This window comes from Emydura macquarii, unplaced genomic scaffold (assembly GCF_026122565.2).
Source record: "Emydura macquarii macquarii isolate MOO-44397 ecotype Brisbane River unplaced genomic scaffold, CSIRO-AGI_Emac_v2 contig_2199, whole genome shotgun sequence".
Lineage (NCBI taxonomy): Eukaryota > Metazoa > Chordata > Testudines > Chelidae > Emydura > Emydura macquarii.
Genome location: NW_027132336.1, coordinates 2697966 through 2710857, shown reverse-complemented (window position 1 = coordinate 2710857; position 12892 = coordinate 2697966). Strand labels below are relative to the sequence as shown.

Genomic DNA, 12892 nt, shown 5'->3' with positions numbered 1-12892 from the left:
CTTGTATTTTGAATGTAAGCTTCTTCATTGTTGTTTTATGGGGTTTTGGGGAATTATTCATTGAACATTAATGTGAAGAAACCATTTTTATAGATTCAGAAGGATTCTGTGAAAATATCTAATTAAATCTTAGAGTTCTAGAAAAGAATAAAATATATGCATGTTCTTAAGTTTTCCAGAGAAGTTCAAATCCAAGTTTGACTTACAAAATTATTATGAAAACTTCTGTGCCTGGGCTACATCTGTTAGCTTCCTCTTACCACGAGGAATCGGAAAAAAATGTTTTACTTGCGCCAGATAATCATCTGTGTTGTATTTTGCAAGGCTGCTTTCAAGAGATTAGAGTCTAGTGGAGGAACGCTCTCTGGATTCTAAATACCTTTGCAATCTAGACACTTCAAAATGCTGGTTTTTGGGACCTACACCAAGTGCTGTGCTTTTGTCGTTTTTACTGACTTAGTAACAGCAGTTAACAGGTGCTTCTGATATGGTGGGTGGCTCTGGTGCAAGGGCTCTGTCTTCTGAGCATTGGAATGTTGTATTGCTTTAGCATATTGTTTGCAAGGTGCAGCGTCATCCTGCAGTGAAAAGAGGATGGGTGGCAACTCCAACACTAAGTAAACAAGTATGATGATGTATTGACTTCCTTTACATTCTGAATATTGGGCATGAGAGATTCAATTTAATTGCAAAAGGACAACATTTGTAGTAAAACTTTTTTTATTTCCAAACTATATCAATAGGAAAAGTTAAAACTATAAATATGGCCTCTAGTCTTGAGGCCTTTCTATCTTCACAAACAATAACTTTCATTGCACTTTCCATAGTGCACTTTTTAACATGTTAACTATTTATTTTTTTAATTTAGGAATTCTCCAGAATTTCAGAAACTGCTGGGTATTGCTATGGAACTCTTTCTTCTCTGCAGTGATGATGCAGAGTCTGATGTCAGGATGGTTGCTGATGAATGTCTCAATAAAGTTATAAAAGTAAGAATTAAATATGATAAGATACATACATTATATGTCCTTTAATAAAAGTTCTATATGAAGTTATTATTAATTTAATCATCCATTTCCCTGATTCTTGACAATTTCTCTTAACGCACTTGAGAGCTCAAGCACGCTTGCTAACCTTGTTTATCCACTGAACTCAACACATTTCTTAAGAACAAAAGAAAAATGTCACAGCATGTTAAGAGACTTTCTAATATACTGTTGTCACTGTTTCTTTACTTTTATTCTTTCAGGCCAAAAGGTTTCTAATGATAAGGGTAGTTAAGCTCTAAAATAGGCTTCCAAGGGCTGTTTTGGATTCCCCATCATTGGACGATCTAAGAACAGGTTCGACAAACACCTGTCAGGAATGGTCTTGGTATACTTGGTCCTGCCTCAGCGTAGGGGACTGGACTTTGATTTCTCAAAGTTCCTTCTAGTCCTACATGTCTGTGATTCTGTGAAAGCGGTGAAAAGCAGAACTTCTGAGGCAACAGAGTGTTGATACTAGACACTTTGTGATCAGTGTGGATACCAGTGAGACATGGTATGCCCGATTTGCAGATCAATAAGGTTTAATGTGCAAGGTTTTCTATAAATATACTAGTTAAATACAAAGCCTAAAATTAACTACAATATATCATACTAAGTCTAGAGAGCTAAACAGTTACTCAGAAGGCTGTATACAGGAACGGCTTTCTTCAGGGGCCCCCTCAGGGAGTCAGTGGATCCTCTGGTCCGACCAGCATCACCTCCCGTGGAGTCAGGTGTTGATGGAGTACACCCCTTTGTCTAAATTGTGACTTCTTATACCTTTCCATAAACAGCCTTCACCTAATTATTTCTCTACTCATTGTCATATATGCTAATTACCCACATTGGGTTTTCATCCTTAACTACATTCTATTCTCACCATGATAATTGGGGTTGTCAAAACATCTGTTAATAGGAGGGGCAGTGTAAAAGTGTGCCCCTTGGTAATGAAATAGTGTACCCCCAGACATTCAAGGATAACTTGTTCCCATCACCATTATCTATATGCAGCTGCAAGCATACAGTATCTGTATTTTATGTGCCATGGTATGCAGAAACTGACACATCTATAGGGTTACTCAGTAGTCTTATTCATCTCTGCCAACTGGAAGATGTCATGCTACAGAGGTCAGAATAGCCAAGCAAGCAACTGAAGCTATGCTAGCCCTGTAGGACAGTGGTCAAGCAACTCAAATTGTATTGGGCCTCCAACACCGAGAGTCTCCAGAGGAGAAGGCTGTAGCTTGGTCCCCAAGGCCAAGCTGGATCTACCCAATTACTTGAGGGAAATACTAAGCTTAGCTAAAGCTATATGTTTAGGCTTTTGTTGTGTTAACCTTTACCTCTGTTGTGTTCTATGGCTAAATAAATATTACTTTGTTTTGAACATGCTTTTCTGTGACTGCATTCTTGTACTTGTCTGGACTCCTAGAGGAAAGTCTAAGTAGGGGCCATACTCTAGCTAACCCTGCTAAGGATACAGTTGGCAAACAGGTACTGTAAATTTGATGACCCTGTCAAAGACGGGGGTGAATCATGGGATGCCATGAGAGAGGTGGAGATGTGGGCCTGTAACTTGGAAAGAATGCCAATGGAGAGACTGAGTGGAGGGTCAAAGTACAGCTCACTCTGGAACCTTAAAAGCAATTAATTGGAATTTCTTTCTTGTTGTAATAAACTAAAGATGGTAAACTTAGAAAATGTTATTTATCATTACCCTTGTTATGAGTTTATAAATGAATTATGATTTTGAAATTAATAAATTTCAACACATTTAGAACAAATTTAGAATTGGTGCCTTGTAATGTGTAATCTTCTATGGCAATGCCTTCAAAAATTAAGTTTTAATTTGTTTTATATCTTGCAAAATGAGCCTGCTCCAGATAACTAGCCTTGGATTTGATCTTGTAAACTGCCAAATACTATAGATTTTCCATCTAAGTTGATGAAAGTTGAAGTCACTCAACACTTTGTAGGATAGGGCTGTTGGCTTTTCCTTCAGATGTTTTTCTCCGCTAACAAACATCCATCACTTCTATATCTAAACACTTCCCAGATAAATTAGATTTTCATGACAAGGGAACTAATAGACTTGATGGCGTGTTCTGCTCTTTTCCCTTCCTTTTGTATGGGAAACTCTTATTTTATCTCCAAAAAAAAAAAAAAAATTTTTTTTTGCCCTTCTTTTTCCTTCCTTCCCTCATAATTTTGGCTGTGGTAAAACCCTTTCTCAAAGAGGAGGGTCTTGCAGCATCTGACACTTGCCTTCCTCCATCCTCCAAATAAAAGAGCATCTGATCGGATTGCCTAGTACTTTCAGAAACTATTCCAGTACAAATGTAACATTGTTTGTTGAAAAACATATTCTGCTATGGTACAATAAACTATCTGTGCATTTTGTTATAGGCTTTGATGGATTCCAACCTTCCTAGATTACAGTTAGAACTCTATAAAGAGATTAAAAAGGTGAGCGTAGTTTTCCTTTTATCTTTTTGGACATGTCTGATATTTAAAAGTTTTAAGTGTTCTGTTAAATCAATGCATAACATTGAGGTGAAGTGAATATTTTTTAAAAATGTAAAGTTCTCTGACTAAATTGACAGTTGACCTACTGCAAGAGCTATATTTACTGGTTTCTTTTTAATGTATATATTTTGTGTGTGGATGTGTGGATATTAAACATAGAACTCTGCCTGAGTAGCTGTTAACAAGGAAATGTGCACCTCCATATAGCATGGCGAAGATACTAAACATCTTTCTTCCCACCAAGGTCATAGTTTTATTATATATGCAAGCTAGTTATTTAATCTGTGGTAGCTTCTGTAGCAGGTGTCTGTAAAAATGAAGAAGAAATTAAACAAATGTTAAATGCAGAACACTGTATCATTGGGTGACTGCTTACTGCACCTGTAAAGACACACACACACACAGAATTTATAGTGTGACCAATATTATCATTAATCTTTTCTAATGCATCATTAATGCTTTTATTATATTTCCTATGAGAGGCTGGGGAAGTATAACTCATTGGAATAGCATTCAGGCAAGATAGAAGTTCTGTTCAAGACTTCAGCAGTTCTTCTCTGCTGAAGACTAAGACACCCTGTGGAACCCCATATAAGTCTCTTATTTGCCATGTTACATGTAGGTGCTTTTGCATCTTGATCAGAATTATGAATAAAAAATAAACCTTATTAACTTAATTAGTTTAAAAAAATAATTTAAGACATTCCTTTTACACGGCTGGGAGAAGCTCACAGTCTGAGGAGATTTTATATGTATTGAAATGTTGATGCAAACTGTTCCACTCTCTGGTAGCCTGTTCTATTAATGATTTGTGAATATTAATCTAGTCTACATGGTTAGATTATTAACATAAAAAGATGAGGCAAAAATGTGTTAAACTGAAGTTTGAAATATTCCTACCTCCTCTTGAAGTAGATGCAGCCATGTGTTCCACTTAAGTGCATGCGCGCTCAGCGCACCGGAGCTGGAGAATTTGACTAGCAGTACCCATAAAGGGGCGGTGCTCATGCCTTGGGGCTATAGCTCCCACCTTTGGCTATATGAGGTGGCGCCGCCCTGACCTGACCCCCTTCAGTTCCTTCTTACTGTCCATTGCTGGAGTCAGAGCTCTGTGTGCTTTTCACCTCACAATCTCCCTGTTTTAGTGGCTTTTTAAAAATTTGTATATAATTAATTAGTACTCTTAGTATAGTGTGTGTGTTAGATTGGTGTTAACTTTCGTTTAAGTACTTCTCTGATGATGCCCTCAGCAGGGTTTAAACGTTGTCCATTGTGTAGGGGAGCAATACTCACATGCAGTGCTTGCTGTGCTTAGGAGAAGCTTATGTCAAGGAGTGGAATTTGATTTGCAAATTGTTCACCAATTGGACTCAGTTGGTGCGGGATCTTCGTCTGTAGCAGCACCTGCAGCCTTCTTCAGCATCAAGGCCTTTGTCAGATTGAAGGTCACCCTTGGTTTGCACTCTGGAGCTATCACCTCTCTGAAGAGATGGAGGAGTTGTTTCCTGTCAGTTGTGGTGAGGAAAAAGTTGCATATGACTGATGAAGGCTGCTCTAGTCCCGTGGGGACTCATCTCCCTCCTCTAGAAGTGCAGATCGGCACCGTGTGAATGCTGGTGCGTGGGAGGGAGCAGGCCACATCATCCACTCCCCAGTACTGCACAGGGAGGTCAGACACACCGTACTGTTGACTCTGGTTTTGGCACCAGGATGTCAGTTGAGTCTGGTAGTGATGAAGGTGATACTGGCACTGACTGTTTCTGCGCCAGCGGTATATCAGGAGGCAATGGACTTCCTCTGCCTTTCTGTCCTGACTGCTCCTTTGGTCCAGGACTTCGCCATGGCTGTGTCTTTTATAGGCCCCATTGGCTGAGTGGGCTGCTGAGCCTGTGGGTTTGGCACCCTGATGTTTCCCTCTTTGCAGTTGGTGGAAGTGGGGCTCAGCACAAGAGACTTTCTCAACAGCAGGAGTTTCTTCGGCACCCCTACGGCCAGCACCACCGATGTTACCATAACAGCACTCACCTCCCGCCTGTTTGGTATCATCAGTTACCTTGGTACTGCTGTTGACTTTTGACATCAGTACTGCTTCCAGCACTAGAAATGACTATTGGTGTCAGCTCCCTCTTCGATCTAGGCTACAGATGAGTTGGACTGGAGTTGGGGCTGGCTCCACCTTTATCCTCTGAAGCCCGGGATCCCTCGGCATCTGGGTCAGATCTTCCTCCTCTCACTCTCCATCACGTGACCCACATCGGGAGCTGTTCATGGAGTGCTTTGGGTACCAGTTTGGTGCTTGTCTCACAGTCAGGATAGGGGCCTATGGCACGATTCTTATTGGCCACCTCTGTCCATACTAGTGACCTTTGTGGAATCTGTGGGACACTCCTCCTTTGCAGAGGTCTCACTCTTATCTTGTTTGAAGGCAAGATCATTGGCCAAGTCTGTGGTAGCAACCATCGATCCACCCCAGGCACAGGCATTGGTGAGCCTTCTCCTCTCAGAGCCTCCAGAGTTATCCCATCCAGATCTGTTAGTCCTGGGACAGGATCTGACTCTGACACAGTTAACTGCTTTATCTTCATCCATGAATGATTCTGTGGTGTCTGGTTCGTCCTCTCCCTTGGTACTGGAGATTTCAAGGCATGCTAGAACCTTTTGCAATATGTGACTGTGTCCCTGGTATTCAAGTGGAGTTCCTGTAGAACACCTGAAGTTATTGGATTTCCTGCAGCTGTCCGCCCCTGGGAGAGTTGCTCTGCCTATTAATGATGTGCTCCTTGAGCCTGCAAACATTCTCTGGAGCATGATGGCTTTTGTACCGCCTGCTGTAAAGTGCATGGAGAAATGCTACTTGGTTCCAGTGCAGAGATTTGAGGGTTTTTACTTCCATCTGACCCTAAATTCCTGGTCATAACTGCAGTGAATGATAGGGCCAGGCCGGGAGGATTTAAATCCTCTGCCCCAATGATAAGGACTCTGAATAGACCTGATGGGCAGGAAGATTTACATCACCTTTTCCTTGTAGCTGCAGATTGCTAACCAGTAGACATCAGGCTCCGTTTGAGCCCTGGCATCTTCTTTTTCTGCTTTTGTGCTAGAGAATTGCATTTCTGGTAGTGATAACATCCTCAAGAAGCGTGTGACTCCTTATACAGAGTTCTCTAAGGGCAAAGTGACTTCACGACCCACACCCAAAATTTTCACCTAAAGTGGTTTCTCAGTTTCATTTGAACCAGGAGGTATTTACTTGTGGTCTTTTCTAAGCTGTATTCATCTCCAGAAGAGCAGCTTTTTCATATGTTAGATGTCATGTGATATCTAGCTTTCTATTTGGACAGGATTAAATCGTTTCATATTTTGCCTTGCCTATTTGTGTCATATGCAGTTCGTATGAAGGGGCAAGTGGTCTTATCACAAACTATCTCTAAATGTATAATGTCCTATATCAAGACTGCATATGAAATAGCTTTGGCTATGCCTCCTCAGTGGGTGCAAGCTCATTCTAGAGGAGCATGAGAATGTTAATAACATTCCTCAGTGATGTCTCAATATTGTACATTTGCAGGGCTGCTACATGGTAGGCCATACATGCATTTATGAACCATTATGCCATTATCACATCTTACAAGGTGGATGCAAAGCTTTGGTAGGGCAGTCCTGCAATCCTTGTTTAATAGATTCCTGAGTTCTGCCTCCTAGGTTGGTTGGCTATTGTTTGAGTCAGCTAAGTGAAATACATGGCTGTATCTACTCGAAGAAATGGTTACTTACTGTAACTGTGGTTCTTTGAAATATGATGCAGGCAGCTATTTCACAATCCACCCTCCATTCCCCCTGTATTGGAGTATAGTCTCTGGGTGTTCAATGTGAAAGAACTGAAGGGGGTTGGTTGGCACCACCTTATATAGCCAGGGGAGGGGCTATGGCCACAGGGTGTAAGCGCTGCCCCTCTTTGGGTAGTGCTAGCCAAAATTATCTGGCTCTGGTGTGCTGAGCGTGCACACACTTGAGTGGAATATGCCTCTGCATCACATCTTGAAGAAGCACAGTTAGAGTAAGTTACCGTTTCTTATATTGGTTTTAGTCTCCAAATGATCTTTGGCAAAGGATTCAACTTCCAATTCCAAAAAATGGAACCGATTTAAACCAATCTGTTCCCCTTACACTGTCACAAGAAATCTTGTTTAATGGGGGGCTGTCTGCCTCGGTTTAAAAAAAAAAAGCATAGGCAGAGCACCATATCTTCCATTCTATAAATAGCCAGGACAATAGCTCAGGACAATATCCCAAATTCCAAGGGGGGTACATAGTTTGGCTTTCAGGTGAAGTTTTTACTACAATTCTTTGCAAGGTCAAGTCTGATCTTGATCCTTAGATATCACTATAATAGGCAGCTTGTATATATGCAGGAAGAATTCACGCATGAGAAATTGCATTCAAGAACCCCTCAATTCAGTCTGTTTATTTTCTGTTTATTTTCTAACATTATGGGATTCACATGCAACTGATGTTCTTGAAAGCACTTTGTTTTAATAACTTGCTGAAAAAGAGTATGAAACATCCACATATCTCAAGATACATATAATACAAGCCATTTACTAAGTAATACAGGTAACTTTGTCTGGAATTTTTCTGGCATTTCCAGGAACCTAAGATTATATATCTTGTACTTTCAGTCTTGTCCACTTATGTTAAATTGTACTTCTGTCTTTGCAAAGAGCTCTGATTGTAGTGTGTCATATAATTAATTTAACATTCCTAGGTAGTTTTTTCCCCTCCACAGTATTCAGATGGCTTTAAAATGTCTTCTATTTGTCTTTACCCATGAGATTATTATTTTGAATCAATTCTCTTATGGATGAGGACCATACTTGTAGTTGGCTTTTCTTTTAAAAGCAAAAATATTTCCCTCTAGCAGCGTGTACCTTGCAAGCCTAAGTCCTGAAACTGAAATGGCCCTGCCATCTTGGACTGTGGAATGAAGCCTGAATTATGACTCTTGACTTTTAGAGCATTTAATCATTCTTCCGTTGTCCAGTTGGATGCAGGAGGAGTAACAAGGAGCAAAAAGAGTCTGTTGTTACTTGTGGCTGCATGCTTTCTTATCACTGATGTCACTTGTCACTTGCACATATCTATCTGCTTTATTCATGGCCACTTGGTAAAACTCTAGGAAAAGATGAAAAAATTGAGCTTTTAGAACATTTTTGTTCACTTTCAGCTAGGAGAGATTTTAGGCTGTTTGTTTTTTAATTTCACTTCATGGCTGGAAGCCATAGGAGGATTTACAAGAATGAGATGTTAGGGAATTTCATCTCTTTTTAGTTAAAATTCATATACAGTCAAAATCAACTCTGTCTAGTTTTACAGGATGTTTGTGACTGCTTATGTAACAAATGATGCATTCAATCCATCTAGAATGGTGCTTCTCGAAGCCTGCGAGCTGCAGTTTGGAGGTTTGCTGAGCTTGCCCATCTGGTTCGACCTCAGAAGTGCAGGTAAGTTTGTGCTGCTTAAAATCCTTTTGGTGACTCACCTTTTTGATATGCAGAAGTGTTACTTATCTACCATACACAAACATAAAACTGAAGAAGTAAATACAGTGTCACTGGTGGCACTGCTGCCTCATAATCCAAACTGAGGTGTTCATTTAATAAAGCTATTGGCTGGGTTTCAGTGGGAGTTGAATGCCTAATTCCCTTATGTTCCTTTGAAAATCCCACCTGTTGTACTTAATTCAGCGGTATCAATTTAGCTGTATTTTTACTGGAGAATATAATTTTGCAACTTACCAACTGCGCCTTCCCCCCCAAAAAACCCACTTGTTTCACCACATTAGATGTATTAACTGAAAAAAATCTAGACAATTTACGGTCTCAAAAAATAATTCATACTTGTATAGCATTGTGCATCTGATCTCAAAGAACTTTACAAAAATGATGATCCCCAATTTTCAGATGAGGAACCCAAATCACAGATATTAAATAATTACGTGCCCAAGGTTACCTAAGCCGTTCATGGCAGAGTTGGAAACTGGACCCAAGTCTCCTGACTTCCTGTCTGTTGCTGAAACTACTAGACTACACTGCTTCCCATTCCTATCCTGCAGACATCTTTCTACAATTATTTCTATTAACTATTTATTATTGTATATCCAATGGTCCATTAAAGATTGGGGCTTGCAGTAATAATTGGGGCTTAGTAGTCCTATCCTATGTGTGAGCCTAACTGTGGAAAAGTGGATGCAAGCCTATGAAATAGTCTTATTTCTATAATAACAGATGTTGATTGGAAAAGGTAGCAAATCCAACTCAGCATGTTAGATAGAATTTGTTTATAAAAATTGTAAAAGTGAAAAAAACTGACTTAGTCTAAACAAAAATTCTTACTAATACAATTCAAAATTTTGGTGAGATCATATCTGGCATACAAAAATGTGTGGTTCTGGAAATGACTGTACAAAAACTGGTGCTGGAAATTTAGGTCTGACGGATGGATACATTAATGGGTTATTTCATGCATCACTCCCTTTTGGGGTCCTTAAACCAAGAGACTTTGGCAGGAAAATTGGCACATCCGGATATTGGCTGGCTGAGAGAAGGGGAAGGAGCAAACTTTATCATTCTGGTTGCCGCCTCCACTGTTTCCTAGGACCCTAGGATCCACCAAATTACATGGCCATAGCCACCTCTACCTCCATTGGCTCTGATTAAATCCCAAACACCATCAGGGATCTGAGACTGTCACTCTCTGTGTGTCCTTCCCCACCTTACTTCTTTCTCTTCCTCTTCTTTTGCCTTCTGTTTAATAAGAGTATTTTGCAACACTGCTGTAAACCTATGACCCAAAAGACAGCCACAAGCAATGCCTAAACAGCCTGATGCTGGCACAAGTTTGTCAGGTCTCGAAGTGGCTAATAAAATGGCATGGTGTGCCTGTGTTTTTCCAGCAGTGAGGAAGCAAGTAAAAGTCACACCAGAGACAGAAGCAGCATTTTCTATCTCTGCCAGGTTCTTTTTCCCTTTTTGTGTGCATTTGTCGTGTTTTGTCTTAAAACAAACAGGATTGGACTTTGATAACAGCTCCAGCCCATTGCAACACTTTTTTTTGGGAAGGACAGTTACCATCTTTAATACTATTGAAAGATTGTTAAAAAAGAGGTTGTTCCTTATAAAACTCTGTATAGCTAAAGAGAGAGGGAACAAGGGTTATGGTTAAAATGGAAGCCTTATTTAATATGTTACGTTTCAGATGCTTTAACTGTTTTTCTTCCTTTTCTGTTTATTTAATGAAATTTTAAAAAAAAAAAAAAAAAAAAAAAAAAAAGTGTAGTTGCTATGGTTCTAAGCAGGTAGTAGTCTCCGTATACCAAAAACTGAACTTTGTTTTGAACTGTTTAATGTTGGACGGTGACCGTTATATAAACACCTTTAACACTTTGGTCCCATATAGTCCATTGAAATTAATACAACTGGCCCCATTGTGTGTTGCTCTGTACAAACCCTTGTGGAGATGGTTGCTGCCCCAAAATTTTAGTTCGGTGTTGTATACTCTTTTTAATTCCTTTCACTTCTATTCACCATAATGTTTTTTTATAAATTACAATATTAATAAGATCACTATCCTGTTTGTCCTCACCATGATGTATATGCCAAATTGTTGCTGTATTATGTCTTTATGTATGTGTATATAATGTTGTTATACAGCACCCTCAGCTTTGATGGGGGGGAGGGGTGCATTGGAAAGAATGTATCAAATGCTTATGATTCGATATGTAAAATATAATTGACCAGAACAAATTCTTCTTCCTGTGCTGTAACTAGGCCATACTTAGTGAACCTATTGCCCTGTCTAACACGAATAAGCAAGCGGCCTGAAGAATCGGTACAAGAGACACTGGCTGCAGCAATACCAAAAATCATGGCAGCGTTTGGCAACTTTGCAAATGACAATGAAATCAAGGTACTGCTATTAAAACTACTAAGAAACGTTTATATTGCACATAGTTCATCAGCCATTAGAGCCGTTGATCAAATGTTACAGAATGCAATGTGAATTATTATTGAAGCATGAATTATTTATATTTAGGCCTGTAGAATATGTTCTCTTCTACCACTTGGATTGCTTATAATAATTTTAAATCAAAATAACTTTTTAGGTGGATGGAGGGGAAGAATTTTCTTGTTTGCTTGCTTATTGATTTCTGCCTCCCTTTAAGAAACTTTTATGTTTTTTAAAATATTTTGTAACCTTTTTAGGTTTTATTGAAGGCTTTCATTGCTAATCTTAAATCCAGTTCTCCTACCATCCGTCGAACAGCTGCTGGATCAGCAGTGAGCATCTGTCAACATTCACGAAGAACACAATATTTTTATACCTGGTTATTGAATGTGCTTTTAGGTAAGATTCAGAAAACTGCTGCTTCTTCAAGGCATGAGTAATATGGGGGGGGGAAAAGACTTGGCAAATATCAAATTAAATCTTATAGTAATTCTGTGTAGAAGACTCTTCTTATGTTAGGTAACTTTGGTTGCCAACCTCTGACCTGCATCTAGGCGTAACCAGTGCCTTATCTGTGGTATAGTGGCACATTTTAATCAACATAATGAAAAACTTAAGTGTCACATTTTTGTCAACTGGACCTTTACAAATACATAGTTGTATTTCTGTGGTATGCAACACTTCTTCCTATATCAGATAAATTCTATATCAAAACTATGGAAAGATAATCTAGAAGTATAGATTAATGGAAAAGCATAGTCTACAAAGTAAAATGAGAGCGTTGAGACATAAAACATGCATCTAACCAAAAAAGAAACCTGGAATAATCCAATAAATGAGAACTTTTAATGTGCTTGAAGAAGCAACAGTTTCATTAGTCTGTCAACTGTGAAAATGTCTATTTCTGTTAATAGGATAAGCATGTGGGTCTATTGCTAAAAGAATAAGACTTGGCAATGAAATAATTGTATTTTTAAGTTTTTATCAAAAAAGTTGGAAAAAAGTAAAATCAAATCAGTGTTATGCTTATTTCAGTGTTTAGGCTGGGCAAGATGGACTCTGTGAAGTGACTGTTCTCTAATGTTGAAAGATAACAGTCAAAGCATGGGCAGCTTGCAGTTGGTGTGTTGGGAGGGGTTGTGCTGGGATTTGAGAAGGCTTACAAAATGTGTGTGAAACCATGCTTGTGTGCAGCAGGCTTTTGTCTTTGGTGTGAAGAGTCTGGACTCTTTCCCTGGAGGGTATCTGTTTGACTTTCTAATTGATAGATACTTACATTTCCTGAAGCACCCTTCATGTAGATACTTACATTTCCTGAAGCACCCTTCATGTCC

The 12892-nt window shown here is 39.3% G+C and overlaps 1 protein-coding gene across 5 annotated transcripts in view; it reads left to right on the top strand.

Moving 5' to 3' along the window:
* HTT (huntingtin) overlaps positions 1 to 12892 on the top strand; it is a 199443-nt gene that overhangs the window by 13064 nt on the left and 173487 nt on the right. For all 5 annotated transcript variants that reach the window (XR_010921863.1, XR_010921864.1, XM_067558891.1 and 2 more), the window contains exons 3-7: positions 869 to 989; positions 3435 to 3494; positions 8976 to 9055; positions 11381 to 11519; positions 11816 to 11957. Coding sequence is in view for 3 of the 5 variants with exons in the window: in XM_067558891.1 (XP_067414992.1) it covers positions 869 to 989; positions 3435 to 3494; positions 8976 to 9055; positions 11381 to 11519; positions 11816 to 11957 (542 nt within the window). In the remaining 2 variants the exon portion in view is untranslated. The remainder of the gene's footprint in view (positions 1 to 868; positions 990 to 3434; positions 3495 to 8975; positions 9056 to 11380; positions 11520 to 11815; positions 11958 to 12892) is intronic.